We start from the raw sequence: 20,299 nt of genomic DNA, 5'->3' as shown, positions 1-20,299 counted from the left end.
ATAGTTAATCTTGCCATGAAATACTGTCATATGATTTTTGTCTCAATAAACATTGATAGCTAGCAGCACATAAAATTAAACAAAATGCTATTTGCCAGCAGATGTACAACTCAGTCTGGAGGCAAATATCATTTAGGATAATCCACAAAGTTCCCAGTAGTAAGATAATTAGCCTGAATATGTTGTTTAATAAAAGCAGCTACCAAGAGCACAAAAACTGAGCATGTGCTTTCTGAGCAATTTAAGTAAAAGAAGAGTTCTAAATGTATCTGAAAAAGTCAGAAAATACACATTTTAAACAAAATTATAAATGTAGCTTATTAATAATAATCCCTTTTGAATCAGTTATCATGGTTTACCTTACCAATCATGTAGATAACTGCTTCTCTGGGGAACATGGGAAAGATAGAAGAAAAGAAAGTTTAAATATTTAACTACCTGAATGTAGTCAACTGGATTCTTTCCTTCTCCCTCTTCAGAAACTAGTGCTTTGCCTTGCTCTCTCAGGTATGAGCTCATGCACTCACACATTGTCTTCAGACCATTTGGCACACGGCTAAACAACTTGTACATGCAAGCAAGGTCTGGAAACAAGAATGAGATATTATGCAGGACACCCTCTGTCTGTTACACTTCTGTAACTCATTGATCTCATAGCAAAAGCTGACAGTAAAAGTTCAGCCACTTGAGCCACAAAAAGCATCCCATAATAGCTCAGGCACTAGAATCTTCTGATGTCCCCTTTCCTTTACCCCGAATCTTCTGATGTCCCCTTTCCTTTACCCCTGACAACACGCTAACCGCAGCAGCCACAAAATTAAAAACAAATATTGTATTCAATTATTCTCGGTTGTCTATAGCATGGAATCTGTTATTGTTGATCACCAGGCCAGCAAAAGTTGATGCTTGTGCTAAAGGACAGTGCACTTAAAGCTTCAGTAAGCTTATGTTTTTCAATGGTATTTGAGAATGTAGCTTCCAAGATTATCATCCCCAAAATCAAATACTGTATTAAAAGTTGTAAGAAAAATCTAAGTTAAAGCAAATAAGACAACACTAATGAGGTGCTTGTTTCCGTATTAAAAGCAAAAACTGGTAAAAATTGGAGTTTAATTCATATTTGTCTTAAAGTCAGCCATATAATTTTACGCTACTTTGTTTCATCCATCTAAAATGAAAAGAAGTAGCTTACATTAAACATAGCTTTCCAAAAGAGCAATCCATCCTTGTATATTTAGGTGAAATTATATTTATGTGAAATCTTATCTTCACAATGCAGCAAGTATTTCTTCTCTAGTATTCAACTAAATCAAACCAAGGCCTATAAAAGTTAAACTAATTCCTGTATCTTATGAATATCCTTCAATATCCTTGTACCCTCAGGCTATTTTAAATGGATACTAAAGAAAAAAATGTTAAGTATAGTATCATCACTTTTGTTTTCAATACAGTAATTCTCTTTTCTTACAGCTAAGAAATTTGCTCACTTTGTCACTCTGACTATCACCTAGTAACTGTGAAGCTGCTTTAATGAACAAAGGCCATCAATCTAAGCAGCAAGTCTGTTCCCCATTCTCACAACTTTAGCACAAGCATCGATCTCCAAATATTGATATTATAATCACTCTCTTCGTTATGCTGCTTTAGAAACTTGTGTTCTATTTCTTTCCACAGTAACTTTCATTCAGTCATTCTGCCCCACATGAACCTCTATTAGGGAAAACCGAACCAAGCCAAGCTCTTCTTTTTCAACCACTTCCATAATCTGCTTCTTATTTAAAAACAGGCAACATTTTTTCTGCAACAAAGCTCTCTCCCCAAGAACCGGTCCTGCAATACTTCTATTAAATAAGTCATTCACACTAGCACTTTTTAAATAACTGTTTGTGGGCCAAAAAGCTTTGACCTATTTTGACAGCTACATACTAGATGAACCGCAGTAATAAAATGGCCCATAGAAAACAGGTAACAGAGACCTCTACAAATAGAAGTGCACTTTTCTTAAGAGATACTTGGCTTACCAAAAAAGTAGAAACAACTTACACATACAGGCTCCGTTTTACGAGCCTTCTAAAAGTCTCTGAAGCAATATTCTCAGATGCTTGCAAAACAGAGCCACCATAGTGTTTTTACAATTACACAGGAACGCTAACATTAAGCTTGACTTATCCAATGTTTAAAAACAATATGCAGTTATCGTAAGCATTTCTGTCTCTCATATGATGGAGTCTTACCTTCTGTCTTCCCATTTTTCAGCATATGAACTAGCCCAGAGTTCTCCATTTCCACTATAGTTTTCATATGCTTGGAAATAAGCTCCCTCTCAACAACTTTCACAATTGGTTCTTCTGTTGATTTATCCAGACAATGCATCACTCGTTCTATTTCTTCATTAATTCTAGCTTCTACTTTCTTTATATATACAGAAGCACTGTTTTCAGCTAAAAATTTCTGACTTTCCATCTGTGATTAACACAAATTAATACTTTAGACTTCTTTTTTTTTAAAGGGGAAAAAGGAAACGTACTAGTTATTTCAGATCAGCATTTATAAATAAGTTCAAATCAAGCCCAGCATGTCCAACAAATGAGACTGATACACACCCGAGATTTACATACATGCTTAACACAGAATAAAGGTTCTATTATGCTGATTGTGTTACATACATAAGGGGGGTACGTGCAACATGAGCATGGTATTTTTCATTCTAAAACAACCTAAGCTAACCTAGTTTCCAGTTACCAACTACAGTTTTAGCCACTGGTCCAAAGAAAACAGAAGGATGGGGAGAGGGAAGAGGCAAAAATTCCTTTCAAATACCAGTTTATGGCATATTTATCAGTTGTGAAGATCAACAGTTCTCATTATTCTCATTAGTAACAATGCTGAGCATATTATTTCACATCAAACTTTTTATCCATACTGGTCAGCACATGTCTTTTGCAGGAATGATTTTTTTTTTTTTTTTTAAAAAAAAAGGCAGAGCTAAGAAAGAAAACTTAAATGAAAGTAATTTTTTTTCTTAATTTTATGTAGCACTGATGAAAAAAAGAATGCAATGACTTTTAAATGGTTGTGCAACATATTCTTCTCATTTTCAAAGATGTTTAGAGATCAGAGGATATGACAGACAGTCAATCATGTATAAGAACTGGGAAACTGACAAATTATCTTATCTAGATATCTTTTAACATGTTTTTACAATTTCTGTCAATTTCCAACAACAGATGAGCATGATTACATTCAACAACCATTCAACTGGCTTTTTTTCCTGAAACGATCTCACAAAAATCCTCAGGAAATATTTAAAATGTGTTACTCAGTGGCTGGTCAACAACTGGATAGCCACTTGGATACACTTCATTCCTTGACTCGGTTCATTTTATTACAAAAAAACCCAAAACCCCTCACAAATGTAGAAACTACTAAGGAAACAAAGGCAGTTTGACAGGTAGTCTCCCCTCTCCATTCCCAGCCTGAAACAGTTTGAACCTTTCATGCTACTGGTATTTTAAAAAGACAGTCTATCCCTGCATGCAGCCATGAAGTTGCATGAAATCACCCAAAGCAGGCACCAGATTACCAGGAGGATTACCTTAGATGTTACTGGCACCCATAGCTCAAAACTACATTCAAATTATGGTAATTCTGTAAAATTTGTGTTACTTTTTCCACAAAGTTAGTAATTTTTTTTTCTTTTTTCATTTAACAGAGATGGACACGCTCATCAAATAAGCAGCAATTACTTAAAAGTACCACTGGTTCTCACAATTCCAGGCGGTCATAACAACATCCCAAATATATTACAACATTGCTGTACCTGAAAAAATTCTGCAGACATCTCCAAAAATGGAGCCTCAAAGTCTTCTTCATAGACTGACCTTCCTTCAAGACCTAGAATCATTAACATCTGGCAAGCATTTCTTATTGCGCCTCTGCCAAAAAGTAAGTTGTTAACAACTTGAGAAATCTACATGTTCGTAAGACAGAGTACACAGCAGAATAACAACTCAGAACATAACATCAACTTAAATAAAATATAGTAATAGAAAGTCCATCCTAAATCTGTTTGGTACATGACAGGTTTTCAAGAAGATTACAGGAGCAAGATCGATTGTATTTAAAATATTTAATAAACACTGTCAGATCCTTAGTTTAGAATAAAAACAATGAGAAGGAAGCAGGTCTCAAGTTCTACTAACTCCGAAAACTATTAAGAATATATTTCAACATACAAGAAAATAACCAAAAATACTACTTCAAATAAAACTGAAAACTGCACTTGTAGGCTGGAATTGAGCAATTCAAAACAATTGCACAGAGGGAAGTTGCTGTGCAAAGTTTGGATTTTTTGGTTGGTTAAGATTTTGTGGAGTTTTTTTGGTTGTTTGTTTTTTTAAAAAAACAAAACAAAACACAAAATGAAAATGTATCAGCAAGTTAAGCATTTCGTTATGCAGAGAAACACACCAATAAAACGTGAAAACAAAAGAACTGCATCCAGGAAAAAATTCCACTTTCTGGCAGTAGGGGACAATACACAGCTGTTGCCAGGGAGTATTTTTCTCTTCATAAATTGCGTGTTGGGCAATCTCAGTCACAGAACTGCAGCCAAAGTAGCATGGAGTTTACATATCTCCACACCCAACAGCTGCTCTGAAACTGGAGAAGAACAAGAAAACTTGCAAATCTGAAGTTACTTCAACTGCAATATCTGCAGTGTGTGGCACAAAAGTCTGTATCTACTAAACTGAAGAGAGAACGCAAGGAACAGATTTAAAAGCTCAGAGATGCAACTGAACTACCAAGAAACAGATGGATCAAAACATGAGGAAGGGAAATAAAATTTAAAGAGAAAACTTAAAATAACCCCAAAATCAAAACCCAGATACAAGAAAATGAAACAACCTCTCAGTACAGAGGAAATACAGTGTAGCAAGAGACAGAGAATTGTCAAAACTCTGCTTTATAACCAAATGGTCTCGCACAAGGTGGTAATGGAGAGATTTAACAAAAGTTTCGATAAAAACCACAAGATAAATACCATTATGCTAAACCTTAACATACAAAGAAATATGTTGTTCAAGATTATGGAGAAATTTTACTTATGATTAGAAATGCAGCCTTAAGTAATGACTTATTTGTGTATGCTCTTGATTCACTCTTAAAAATTGATAGGTATGATTTACAACAAAAGACAGTCACTTACAAACATCTTACCTGTCTACAACTTCTCCTTTCCTTTCTCTTGCAATCATATCCAGCAGAGTTTGCCGCAGGTGATCCCTAATACAGCCATAGCGTACAACTTGATCTCGAAAAATAATCAAGCCCAAATTGTAGACATTCTCCACGTTGTTTTGTTGCACATACACACGGTCCTACAACAAAGGCATACAGAGCAATAAAATTTTAAATTCAGTACACTCATGCTGTTCAAAATTGCAAGAGATAGTTCTGGACAGTGGAAATATGACCAAAGTAAATTAATCTCCTTTCTTCATGAAAAAAAATCATAAATATATTCAAAATTCAAAATCACTCCCATTTTCCAAAACTTCATTTACATAGAAAGGCTACTCTGCTTAAGAGTGTAAGCACAGCATTTATGAATAAAGCATGCCAGAACAAATCTACAGCCTTGCCACTTTTTAGTTTGGGGGCAGAAGAATCTCCAAATATTGACAAAATTCACGGCACAATCTGAAAGAGGTTTTACTTATCTACTCAAACCCTTCCATCCACAACTTTTTGTTCTTTAAGAAAAATTAACTAATTTTTCCACATCTCCCATGCATCTTCCTACCACTCCTTTTAGGAAGAGAGTTCCCCTTCAATATTCAGTGAAATTTCCTGAAAAAGCATCAATAGATGAACAGAAAGCCAGAATGAGAACAGTTACAATCAAAAAGTTCATGGATTGGTACTGCAAAACTGTACGTAAGCACTTCTGTTGAAATGCACCCCCTCCCAAAATTCACTTCCACTCAACTCAAGCAAGTATCTTGAAAGCTTGTTATGTTTCATTAAAATAGCACACATACACACCCAAAAAAAGAAAAGCAGGGGGAGAGAATAAAGAATAATTTTTATATTTCAATACGGGTTTAAATTTTATCTCCCTACATAATCTCACAGTCTATTAGAAGGATCAAGCTCCCCAGCTATCCACTAGCCCTATACTACCCGTGTTTACAAATTGAGGCTGATCCTCAGAACAGTATTCCAAGTCCATGTAGCCCAAACACCATCACACAGAGTTGACTGAGGCTGCTGAGCAGATACCTTGAGTTTCTTACTGCTACCCACAGAAATGCTCCAAAAAATTGTCTCCCCTTTTCTATTGCTCTCTCCAAACTTATCAACTGTCTAGTAAAGAAAGACGATTAATAAAGTTACTAGCAGACAGAAAATGAGTGTATTCACTTAATATCCAGTAGTGCTATACCCAGTAAGACCATTTAAAACAACATTAAGAACAGAAAAATTGTGAGTTTTTACAAGCTATTTCTGAGATAAACAATATTTTTTCTTTTTTCATTTCTGTCAGGGCATAATCCGTTCCTCTACTGTAACAGTTTGGGTAATTACTAAAAACACTGCATTACTACCATTTAAGCCTCAGGATGATGATACTACAAAAAGTTAAGAGTTTTGTACCCACTCACAACTCCGATTGTGAGAAGGTTTTCTGAGAATTTACATAGCTATAACAAAATTTTAAAAAAATAAATAAATTCTATAAAGAATGAAGGTTAATGTTTGAACTGAGTATAAAGATTAGCTTCTTCACTGGTTCCATCAATTATCTTAAGTGCTTTACCATACTCTGAGTTGAGTGTAAAGTTACTCAAACACCTAGAAAACTAAACTATTAAAAAAAACCCCATGCTTCAGACTATGGAAAAAATATGGCAAAATTGTAAGTTTATATAAATTTTGCAATTTGAAAAAATCAGAAGGAACAGACACCACACCCTTTAGTATTTTAACAGCTGAATTTACATGGCAAAATTATTCATATCCTAATTATATGCCAGATTGCCACCTGATGACTGGAGGAAAGCAAAACACTGGGTTCTACAATTCATGAATGATTTCCCACTCTCTCCATTCAGACAGGCAGCACTTAATTTAAATGAAAACACAAGATGGGAACAGGTCAGATATGCCTACTCTGTGGCTCGTGAAGCAAGCTCAGTTCTGCCTCAAAGCAAAAAGTTTACTAATTGGTCTCATGAAATCAGTTTAGCAATACATGGTGGTCTAGATCTTTGGAATACGTTACTCTGGTTTTTGGTGTTAATTAGAAACAGGGTTATTTATTTCACTCCCTTATTTATGCACTTGCACAAAGAACAGAAGTAAATGTGATTCTAAAGCAAGACAAGCTCATAATACACTTTCAAAGAAATGAAACAGAAAATAAAACAGGAGTGTCTAATATACTATAAAACTTGAGGAGAAAAGTATATATAATTTCCAAGGAATATTCAGGCTTCTGAAGCACAGGCAGTAGGGTATCAAAATGGATTAAAGTCACGGTCATGACTCATCCGCATAGCTTCTGTCGCGGCAGTGCTAAACACTGCCATTATGAAACAGCAACTGCACTAGAAACTCTTCTCTATGTAACAGCAATGCCTCCTTAGTAAGTCAAACCGCTCTACAATACCCAAATTAGAGCAGCAACATTCATGTTTCTGATACTGCTGATTGCTTACCCCTGGTAACAGATCACTTTTACTGTTTACTGGAAGCTCTCCCAATCTAAAAAAAACCCAAACCTTAGAGATGGGAAACCCCATTTGGGAACAGGTTTGACTGACAAGGCTACATGCTACTGAACAGCAACCACTTCCCACGGGGAGAAGCAGCAGGTGCTTAAAGGTAAGAGTAACTCTCAGGAGACAAGGGTGGAGTTTCAGACAGCAATTATTCATAAACTACAATGCTGCTTACACTGCAGCATAATTCTGATCTCAGCTAAAGCAAGTTACCTACTGTAAAATATCACTTGCCACATTTTGCCCATCTCTGCATGAACGCACTACCTGGATGATGCAGCCTTCAGACACCATTGTGTATATATATAGCAGTGTCTTTGATCCTAGTTCTGAAAATAAAACCACTTCTCCCTACTACCTTGTGCGTAAGCCAAGAACAATGAGAGTCATATGCCCTGAGGTCAAAACTCACATAGCCGATCTGTCAGTGCTGGCCTAAATCAAGACACCGGCTTTGTGCACAGCACAGATGAGAAGCGAATGCTCTGCCTTCTGCAGAATCCACAGCTGTATTCGCAAGAGTAATTATTCACTTCTGACAGTGTTTAACTGGCACTACTCATATGCCTATAATGCAGCAGGGGTGTGACTACTGTGCTTGCATACCTGAAATTGCTTTAAATTTAGCAAGTACAAGTAGTAAAGGAGTGACACCACAGAATCCAGTTTAGCCCAGTTTCCACAAGATGTTCTGGGAATACTCACACTCATGTAGCTTGAAGAAAAGACCAAACAACTGCACCTCTACTGCTATTGTTACATACAGTAGCTAAATGAAAACTATTGTAGGTATGCTTACCTATGCTGCAGCCATAAGTGAGACTGAATTTCAGGTATGCCCAAATGTAGTATGTTACTTCACTACTTCAACATTTCTTAGTACATGACTTGACTTCGTGAAGATGCTACTTAGGACGTGACTTCACTGCTTCGCTACCTCACTGCTTGCTACAGACAGTACCAGGAATTTACAGAGAGTATTACATCTATTCTGGCCTGAACATCTAAAACAAAAGGAGGCAAGCTAGCGCATGCATTCTACAAAATACAGTGGAACTATGCAAACTTGAAATTCAGTTGTGGAAACTACAATACCTCAAGAAAGTTAGATTTGCCTTTACTGTGTAATTCCAGGTTGCAAAACCTCATACTAGAACTACAACAGACCTGAAACCAATCAGATTTTTACCAGACAGCAGCCATGACACAACAGACAAGGCAATACACTTTTTTAAAATGCAATTATAAGGTAAGCTTTACAAGTGTCTTCTGGAAGATGTTCTGCACATAAAGTCAAATCTTGCCATAAGTCTCAAACAGCAACTATTCTAGTCATTATGTATCATAACACTGCACAAACCCCATTGTACAAAAAAGATACCTTTCTAAAAAAAGATCTATTTGAATTAATTTTTATTTTAGAAGTGGCAAAATTAAACGGAGGAAAGAGATCAAGGTGGGTTGGAGAGATGTTTGTTTTGATTTAGATCATACTGGAGCTAATGGGTGAAAATAAACTGGAAAATAAATATGGCATTAAACCAGATACAGCTTAGTTTAAGACGTGCAATCACTAGGCTGAAGTAAGAATTTAAGAGAGTTAGATCGGAACTCAAGAGAAGGTTAAAGTTTTACTTTCACTGATGTCAGATTGTGGCTTGCTGTGTACTGATAGGCACATTTCCTGAAACTGATGGGTAAGTAATTGGGACAGCCTACAAAATAAGAGAAAGACTGGGTTACTTTTTATTAATAAATGTATTATAATTGCATATACTTCTCCTGGTGGAACACAAGCATATCAATTAACAATGCCTGGTGACTGAGTTTACACAGTGTTAGGTTTTTTTAAGATAAAATATTTTTCTTGTAAATTATATTAGCTGTACTTAAATAAAAAGGTACAAACAACTTCTGACATAAGCATATCACTATAAAACTACATTTCAGTCTCAACATCTTAAAAGAAGAACAAATCATTCCTTGTTTTATAAAGTTCTTGAAAATGGTTTCTTTGAAGAGCAGTCAGGTATCATCTTTGACAGATGTTCCTCCACTTTACAACTTCATGGTATTAGCAGCTTTTTCAGCTTTTTGAATGAACACATACTCAACGACTAGAAGTTTCCTTCTCTTAGTCTCTTTCCAATGAATAAAATTATGCTTGATTCAAGAGGACATCCCAGTGACAAAGGTGAAACTGCACATCTTTGAAACTAGTCCCATTTTAAACCATAGCTTACACTTTGATTTGTGATCAAAGTATGTATTTTCTAATGATAATTTGTCTCTTGCTCCTCCAAGTCAAAGAAAAGGAGGGAATCTTCTCATTGTATCAGCTGCTTGCATTACATAGTTCTAATAAAGATTAAATTTAGAATCATAAAAACCATGTTACATTATAAAAGTTTCTGACAGACATCAGTGCTCATAAAGTTTGACAAGTTTATATAAGCATTCTGAAAGAAAAAATTATCATATTTTTACTGTTATACTATAAATGTATTTTATTGTAGATATGTCTTTTCTCTTTCTTTGAGTCTTATTTTGATACAAGGAGAAAAGCCTATGGGAGACAAATAATTAGTCAAGTGGAGGTCTCAACTGAACACCCACTCAAAATAATTAGGAATTGTCAAACAGCGCATGAAAGACTAAATATTACAGAGGTAATCAAGTTTGTTTGTTTGTTATTCTGTTCTGAATCTAAAATACAACCCAATGAAGTCCAATTTGCACTTGTAGGAATGCTGCAGGTCTCCATCTTCTGGAGTTTTGGTGGAAAAGAGAAAGCTGTTCTAACAGCACTCACAAGCTTCAAATAAAGTTAAAACTCAAGGCATTGTTCTCCCGAGCACAAAAAATACTTAGGAAACAGCACTCATCTCCCCCCAGAAGTGCTAACTGAAGCATGCAACCCTTCCTCAAAGAGGGGACTTCTTCATCTTCAGTATACTGGTCAATACACTAAAACAGGAACAGCTGCTAAGCCAGCTTTCTCTGACACTGTTTGAGGATCAAAGTTTTATTGAATTTAAGAGCAGCAGATAATACTGCATTACCCACTCTGACTACCTATGTAGCTTGGAGCATCCAGCACCTCCTATACTGACATAATCATAGTATTTGGCTAAAACACAACAGCTACTCTCCTTAAAAGCTCTGGATTTCATCTTCTAATGTTTCTGAAAATTCAACACTAGCTTTGGCAGATTATCCTAATTGCTAACTATTCTTGAATTTGCCCAGATGCAGCTAGCAGCAGTTGATTTGTATTTGTCCTTCACAGCAGATTAGAGATTCCATGACTTCTCATAGTGAAGATAGTACATCTTCAAAATAATCTCTCAATCTTCCTTTTGGCAGGATAAGATACACAGATCATTACGTGTCACTGAAGGCATTTTATCCAGCCCTCTTGTCTTTAGATATGTGGCCTTTTCCCAACTTAAAAACAAAACAAAAAATCACACAAAACCCACAATATGAAAGCCAGTAAATCCATTTTTTTTTAAAAAAAAAAAAGTTATACGGCTACAATAATTACTCCAAATTCTTTAACTTTTAGTACCTTATTAACCAAGGAGGATTTCTTCACAGCTAATACAAACAGGTTCAATTTCATAGCATGAGATCTTCAACAGCTACAAGGTAAGATCTTAACTCCAGTTGTTCAGCAGATAGAGCACAATCTCAGTTAATCATCTTTTTTGACAAAAAGAAAGTGCTACCATTATCTGTCCTTCACTGTCCAATACTGCATAAAGTACTATCTTCAGTATAATATTTAAAAAAAAATATTTTACATAGAAACCTGCAGTATCTCAACACATATTTCGTTTCCTTCTGAAGTTAAAGCCTTTGGCTAGAAGCTATGCATAAATACACTCTCCTGCATCCTCAGAGCACACCCACCATTCTCGGAATTTAAACATATACCAACTACCTAAAGTATAACACAATCCAGACACAAAAATGTAAGGCCCTCTCTCTTCAAAAAAGGACTTTTCCATTAGCTCCCAGGTAAGGAATGCTTTTCTTTTTTCTTTTAAAATTACAACCATGCAACCAAAGATCACATTCTCATCTACGTTCACTGCTTAAACTTGTACCCAAGCTCTGTATGACCAGCAAAAGATTCAGTTCAAATTTAACATTCAGGGACACACACTGTACTTAAGCAAAGTTATCCTCTTCAAACCCTTAAGCTTAAAGAACAACAGCTACATTGGAAGTTTGAGGAGGCTTTACACCATCATGCTTTCCAGAGTAAGAAACCACCACTACGTGAACTGCAACATGCAAATACTATCTATAACCTGCCCGAATGGATCTGACTAGCCTATTTTTTAAGAATTGCAAAATCCAGCCATTTTTCAGGTACATTTTTCAACTGATGATGAGACAACCTGAAAGAAGAATCTAATTATAATTTGTCACACACCCGTAATAGTCTTGCATGCACACAGGAATTCAAAACAAGGGGCAGACAAGTAGTCTTAGGAAGAAGACCAGTAAGCATGCCTTGCTTTTTACCCCTCTGGCTTATTCGTTTACATTTGTCAAAAGAACATTTACTGCATCAAATCAAATGTGTGAAAAAGCAGAATACCCACCATATACATCAGAATATCTCTAATCATCACCATCGCTGTTTGATGATCATTCCATGCTTGGTTTAGTGTTTGTAGAAAGTTGTTATTCAAGGAGTTTAACACATCATCTCTCACCTGAAGCAAAAAATAATACATTGTCATAAACCCAAGTCAGTTTCTCCTGCATCATCTAAATCTTAACAAGTTTAGCTTCAAAAAAATAACTCTTGCTCTTCTATGAACTTGAATATTACGACTAAGTTCTAGCTTTTCCTCAGTGCTGACTATTCCTACTCTGTATTTCACTTCTGTGGAAAAGTAAGACTTCACATAAGTAAGAAAAATCAGGTTAAAAAGAAGAGCAACAAAATAAACATGGATATTAAATTTCAAAAGAATACCTGAAATCTCAAATGTTAAAAATACTCTTTTACATCTCCTCAAAGGTTTAATTTCCTACGCCATAGTGTTTCAATTAATGTTAACTTTACTGTCACAAATAATTTCAGAATATTGGGTAGTACCAGTAAATGTTACGAACAGGAAAAAGTACAGGTGGAAAATTGGCCATGATGACATTCGGAAAGATATGCTGAGATAGCATAAAGTTACAGCAAATAGTCCTGAAAGGAAACAGTCACTTGGTAGAGACCAGACTCTTACACTAATAGTCCATAATCTCCAACAACAAGACTCCAAGAAGAAAAGAATGTCATCACTGTTTTTACAAACGTATTTGCTAGTTGATCCATTTGTCCCAGCGACTTCAATCTTTATTTCTTTTGACACAATTACTCCATACTAATAAAAAAAGTACAGCCAGTTACGTATTTTGATTTTCATGCAGTAGGCATATACTACAGTGCTCAAGCTTTAAACTCATATAAAAGAGAAACTTGAGGGAATGTAAAAAAAATTATTCCAGAGTTAAAAAAACATGTGAATTGACTTTCGATATAACATGCAGAATACATTCTGCCCTCTGTTGTAACCAAACAGAATTTATTTTTTACATTCATAGATTTGCATTTATACTTGTGTGATAGTGCAAATTTCAGTACAGAGAATTCAAACAGGAAAACAAAGCACACATGACAAGCAGCCACAAGCTGCACCAACATCAGATACAACCACCTGACAGACTTCATTCTGTCATTTTTTATGAAGTTACTAGGCAAAACCAGCATAACAAAAAAAAAATTAAATAAATCAGTCTGCCACACTACTACATATAATCCATAAACTTAGATGAGCAAACCAGAAACATAGCATGGAATATCATATCAACACAATGGTCTCTTCTCAAGAAGCTGTGAAAACTTATCCCTATAATATCCACCTTGTTATTGAATCTAGGTAATATAGGTATGCTTGTAAGGCTGTCCAAAGCTTTCTTAAATCTTCAAACACCTGCTATCCAGACCCAAGCAACGCCTCTCCTCCTTGCTTTTGGGAAACACAATACGCAGTTATAAGTCACAACAGGCACTGCTTGGGTGCCTCATTCTTTCTGATAGTGGTCATCATTTACCCTTTGGTCTTCCAAATGTGTGCTCTGATGTCATCCAATCTATGCAGTTTTTAGCTAAAATGTAAATACACCTTAAAAACTTCACCAGCAGTACTTGTAAAGAGTATACAGAATCTCCCAGAACAAGAGAAACAAACATGACATGGTTGCTTCCACTTCTTTAGTCAATATGGAAACATACTGGAAACATTACTTGGTAGGTCATCCACACTAGTAAAATTTACTAAAGCAAAACTAAAAGCAGGATTAGTTCACAAGCACAGATAACCAGGGCAGGGATTGATCAATTTTACCCAAGTATACAAGGCCATCACAGAACTCTTCAAGGATCAAAGATTATTATTTTTTTTAACAACATAGAGGCAGTGTGCCTTTATAATTACACACATCCATCACAATCACTCGACTAGACCAGCCAGTGTCAAATCACATACCAGCTGGTAGCAAAAGGGGGTGCTTGCCACCTAGTAGCAATTCTTCCAAGCAGTCATGGGAATGCTCAGATCTGTGCCACCTCTGCTCCAAAGAGTATGCCATGTGGCTTTCTGGAAACGTGTTTTAAATCCAGGAATGAGTGCTGTACAACAAAACTACTCGAAGAGTGTCTCTGTGAAGCTTCTTAATAACATTCTCCTAGGTTTATTTTAAGCTACAGACAGGTTTGTGAAGCCATTCTTTTAGCTGCTACTACAAAAGCCAACCAAACTATTGCTTGTAACAGCTGCCTAGTTAATAAGCATTGAATATATTCCTTGTATGGGCCATGAATACAAGAATATTACAGGAAAGTTACTATAATGCACAAAACATCTTAGCCATGCAAAAGGCGCAGAGTCAAACCATGTTGGTGGAATAAATGAGTCGTCGTAAAAAAACCTGGATAACCACACTCTTCTATTGAGAAGTAAGCCCTTCAGAGACACAGCTGCTGCTCTTCCAAAGACTTAAGAAAATTTCAATCTCAGATTTTTACCAGCAGAACGTTACTTTCAATTAGCTGAGCTTGTAGTGATTTCTAGGACAATCTTTGCAGTTATGCAGTAAATCGGCAGGCATATCCAGCTTAAATAGGACTGTCCATATACAGTGTCAAAAATAAATTAGCAGCTTCATAATCTACATAAGGTCTTCTTATATTTGCAAGGATGAAATCTTGTATATAAACTTCAGGTTCAACTGTATTTTATACTGGATATAGCTCTTATGGAAATAGGCCACCCTCCTCCACCAATCTCTTAAGAAGAGTTTGATAGCATAAGCTTTCAATACCTTTAAAGAGCTCTCTATTAAGTGTACACAAAGCAGACTTATGGCCTAGTATTTTCTCTCTTAGAGTGCCTGGCCTGATGCAGCAGCACAAATAGTTCAATTATGTAACTTCCACTACTGTAAGGACAGCCAGAACCTTCTGTGGGGAGCTGCAGTATAGAACGGCACTTTCTGCACTAAGGCCTCAAGTTCTCAGAGCTTTTATTACAGAGTTTCTTCATCTTCTACAAAAGTCCAAGTAGTCCAAAAGATCGCATTCTAAAAATCTTAGAGTTCCAATTAAGTTAACAGATTAACTATGCTTGTACCAGAAATGTCTGTTCACCCCTGCAGCCGCTATCCTTTTGCTGAAAGGAATAAAAAAACAACACTGAAGAATATTGACGATTCTGAATTGCATTTACTTTCTAGCAATTCCCTCACATCCTTTCACTCTCCATAAAACTGCAGACTTGCACAAGATCATCTTAAAACATCACTAAGGAAAGATAAAGGCAGATAATACTTCATACATTGTCAGTCAGGCTTACAGTATCCCCTAATGCTCACTAATTAATTTCCCCATGTAATTCCTCCATATTGCATAGATGTTATGGAAATAATTTCAAACTCCCTGTAGGAGATTCCTACCTTGTCTCTCCCCTTCTCTCTGCAATACCACGACAGCAAATTTTAAAGCTTGCCAAGGATTCTAGATGTACCTTTATAAGCCCCAGGACAGACAGGCTTCCTTTACCCCATACCTTCTGCACCAGCACCTCACACAATTCCTTCTGTACTTAAAACCACTGTCACAATGACTGGCTCTATGCCTCCTGTACCGAAGGCTTTCCTGCATGCCTGCCTTTATTATTATTCTGAAATAGCATGCACTGTCGCTACCGAACTCCACCAGTTGTATCAGCAAAGACTACCATGTCATAAAGCATTCTGGCATGCCAGCAACAGACAGTAACAGAAATGTTTGGTAAGATCAAGAAGTCTTATAGGACATGAGAATATCCCAAGCATGTCTTCCTTTTCAATAATGTTCTAGTATCTTCCCAAACCAGCATGTTTTGGCCCATTTAAGCTTAGGACAGTCCTTTACATCTCTGAATCTCTGATGTACACTGCACAGAAAAACCGACAAAACTGTATTGGGCTTGGCCAACAAAATCAATCAATTCCTTTGTCACACACACACAATTTACAGAATGTATATGATATGTTGCATGTCATGGGTTTAGATTTCACTAGACTATGAAGTGTTCATAAAAATGAAGGGAAGTTTAAAAATATTATCTTGCAAACTTTTTAACTTTCAGATTTTTTTATCCTAACACAAGTGGTGTTGCTTATCATCAAATGGTTTAGAGACCTGTAAACTAAGCCTTGTGTGTTCGCTTTTTAAAAACACTTTTACAACATTTGTGTGAAGAAGTAACAGACTAGGCTCAAGAAGTGTGAAGGAAGAGTGTCCACATCAAGCTGCAAGATTGCCAAAGGACATGAGAGGGAGAAATCAATGAAGTACCAGATGCACAAGAACTAAATGCTTGAATTAAGATGAAAGGTTTCAGTGCTTTTTATTCAATGGTATTTTTAAATTCAATTCTACATGTACTAGACTTTAATAATGATGTTAATACACAAGCAATGCCAAGTTTTAACACGTCCTTACCCTGCAGTAAAAACAAGGTAGTTCAAGACATCTGACTCCTGCCAATGATACAGAGTAAGCTACCTAGTTTACTACTGCCTTCATCAAGCAGCCAGAACCTGGTGACTGTACCTACAAGCAATGAGGGTTTGCAAGTTCAAAACCAAGCATACTTAAACTTGCTTGCATGTTTAAATCTTGTATTGATCATCTTTGCACCTATCATTTTATTTACAATTAAACAGGCTGTAAAGACAGTACACGGTATTATATTTTCTTGTTAAGTTAAATAATTTTCTTCTTTAAAGTTTTATTTTATTCTTTCTAATAAAAATGCTGAAAGTTGTGCTTACTTATCTAGCAATTAAATAAGCGTAAAGTATAAATGTAGCTCTTAACTGTGCCACACCAAAAATAAACACTTTCGCTCTCCAAGCTTGAAAACTATTTGTAAAAACATCTGAACAAATACATTGCCTCTACCTAGCCTCTTCATCTATTCTTAATTAACCAGCATGACTGGAATACTACAGGACTGTAACTTTTTTGTACAAAGATAACCAGCAGATGTGGAGAGCAAATGGCAATTTTGTTTCAAGGGCCCTAGCAACTCAAAATTTGGGTTTGGCTCCTCAGACGCACTTCCTGAACCGAGTGCAGTCCTTTATTCAAAATCTGTTCATTTCTGCACATTTTCATTTTGATAAAAGTTAACAGATTTCATGGACAACATTTCAGTTGGCAAAATAAATCCCCCTCTTCTTAACTCTAGTATCCACCATTGATTTTCTGAATAGAAGTTTACAAAGGCTTGTGATGAGAGCATTTATTGTTAATTAGCTACTTAATATTTAACAGAGAACTGCTCTTGGAAAGAAACACTGAAAATACAAGATTCCTCTAAAATTTCTGTTAAATGAAGTGCAAGGTTAAACAAAAACTTCTTTTTATTTATCTTACAAGTACTAATGGCATAATCATAAGATACCATTATAGAAGTGATCCTATTTCTTCATCAACAATGCACTATTTTGTCCATACTTCCATCTATAACTGCCTCAACATAACATCCTTAAGCAAACCACCAAAAAGGACAAGGAGTAGCTTTGAGCCTACAGAAGTTTTCTTTACTGTTTAGAACTTGACAAAGTCACACTTTCTTTTTTTTTTTTAATCTTTTCCTGGGATTATTTAGTTTATAGAATGCCTCATCAGACATGTGAATCATTTAGCCCTTTTAACTACAGCATTTAACTACTAAAACTCAGTAGTTAAACTTTTTATTTACAAAAAACCCTTTTGTTCATCTATTTTTATGTTACCCATACACATAGATAGAATTTGATTAATCATGTTAAAGATCAGAATACTAGATGATTGGAGAAGATTTTTTTTTTTTTTAAGCATCAGATACAACAGCATTAAGTGTCAGAAAGGCACTTCTCTACACTGGTATCTGTGCAACCCTCTCAGCTAGTGCAGTGACAATACAAACTCACAGGATCTGCTCTTTGTCAGTTTGCCACAATTAGCACTTCAGAATAATTAATTTTCCATATGGGTAATTTTTAATATGCAGAATAGCTATGAACAAAGATAAGAAGCTTTCCTCAATTAAATCAGGATCAACTAAAGCCTAGGAAGAATAAAAGTTTAGTGTCATGATTATTATTAAGTAGAGACAGGCACATACAAGAACAAGGCACAAAAATCCTCAGCCATTTGACACATTTTATATGAACAATAGAGATTATGAATGCACAGATTATGAAAACAGAAGTGTTTGAGAGTCACAGATGTGCTACAATTACAGAATAGAGCCATAAATTATTTAGTCACTTCATACAGGATGCTTCCTCTCGTGCAAACAGTAAAAAAGCCCCATATCCAAAGCAGTTTTAGATGATACTGGTCTGGATCACACCTTTGAAAACTAAGATTTTAGAAGAGAAATAACACACTGCTCTGCCGGAGCGGCAACTCCAGTTAGAATGTGCAAAAAGCTCCCCAAGCATTATGCATTATTAAGACATAAACCTCCCATCCACTCTCTGTAATTCAGCCAGAAGTAATCATCCAAGACACATGATGGTGTACGACTTTCCTTTTCAAAGGCTGTAATAACAGGACAAAAATCTGATACTCCATGTGGACCCACAGCCAGTACATGGGATCAAAGTGGACATGTGTCTCTTTTCAAAGATAGGCAGTTATGGATGTTACCACAAGGAGCAAGTAATGCATTTTCCCTAGACTTAAGATCCTATTACCACTAGATATTATCTAGACTCATAATAAGTGAGTTTTAACTTTTTTCAATGACATACTTCTTAATCAACCCTAAACCTTCCTCACAAACACTGAAGAAGTGGTTCCATGGCTTAACGTGAGATGTGAAGAGCCCCTTTCTCAGACGATTCATCTTCAGAAACAGGAAGTTTCTGCATGTCATTTGACTGAATTACATGGTTTTGACAAGGCTGAAATGATAGAACGCAGACTACTCAGGACTTCAGTTGTTGCTGAGCTGATGTTTTTGTACATTGGCTACCACCTCTTTAAATAGCATAATCCTAGCAAAACTCTCTCATTAACTTATGAATTAGTTCATTAGCCCATAACAAACAGGTTCCTACACTGGTATTTATTTTGTTCCACAGATGAAAAAACTGACAGGAAAACAAACCAAAATTTGTTCTGAGAAAGTCACAAAATGCCACCAAAAGGCTACAAACCTGTTTTAAAAAATTCCCAGCTCTCAGCAGAAGAGAGCTCTCTTCAGCTGAAGCTGTTTCCTGTAACACACTTTCAAATACTTCCTAGGGTCCACCCTCCACCAGTAACTTACAACAAACAGTATCTGGAATAGGAAGTCATTTAAGGTTCACGTTAGCTCTAAGCTATCATTTTTGAGGGTAGCAACACAATTTCAACACAAGGCAACATTAGATTTTTTGCTAACTTAAAGGACTGTTCAGAGTTCTTTCATATAAGACATTTTCATTTTCATTCATAAAATCACATACCTTGTTTATTAGATGCTCAGTGACCACTTCTCTTAGTCCAGTGTAGAGTTTCTCACCATGTTTATGCAACACCATTGTATATGCATTCCTATACAGCTCCTCAAAACTGAGACCACTATTGTTCTTACGCTGGATCTCTTGGATTGCATTTTTCAGAAGATCCCAAATGCTGTTCACATATTTCTCATCCATAGTCATCTGTAAAAACAAAACAATACATTATTGTTTAGAATCAAGAAAGATCACTAGAGAAAATTATCTTTAGAAGTAACTCCAGAAGCAGTAATTGTGTCTGTCCTGTTTTGTTGATTCCATTATCACAAGGTTTCTTAAACTTTATCAAAAGAAAAACAGTACTTATTAAACTCGTAGGGATTTCAAGAAATAGTTATGAAAATTATAATTTGTAAAAGTTAAATGCTTTTCTCCTTCACCGCTGCAAATCCACA

At 35.9% G+C, this 20,299-nt stretch overlaps 1 protein-coding gene across 1 annotated transcript; it reads right to left on the bottom strand.

Annotated features, from left to right (window-relative positions):
- Nucleotides 1-438: 438 nt before the first annotated feature.
- LOC104169145 (cullin-3) lies at nucleotides 439-20,050 on the bottom strand (the record flags this gene model as incomplete). Its single annotated transcript, XM_009709974.1, has 6 exons — nucleotides 19,851-20,050; nucleotides 12,404-12,517; nucleotides 5,221-5,381; nucleotides 3,821-3,935; nucleotides 2,235-2,463; nucleotides 439-584 (listed from the first exon to the last, which is right to left on the bottom strand). Coding segments are annotated over exons 1-6 (963 nt in total), but the record flags the coding sequence as incomplete, so codon positions are not given.
- Nucleotides 20,051-20,299: the final 249 nt, after the last annotated feature.

The sequence above is a fragment of the Cariama cristata genome, unplaced genomic scaffold (genome assembly GCF_000690535.1).
Source record: "Cariama cristata isolate BGI_N322 unplaced genomic scaffold, ASM69053v1 scaffold24610, whole genome shotgun sequence".
Classification (NCBI taxonomy): Eukaryota; Metazoa; Chordata; class Aves; order Cariamiformes; family Cariamidae; genus Cariama; species Cariama cristata.
The sequence above is the reverse complement of the archived record's forward strand: the minus strand, read 5'-3'. Positions and strand labels throughout refer to the sequence as shown.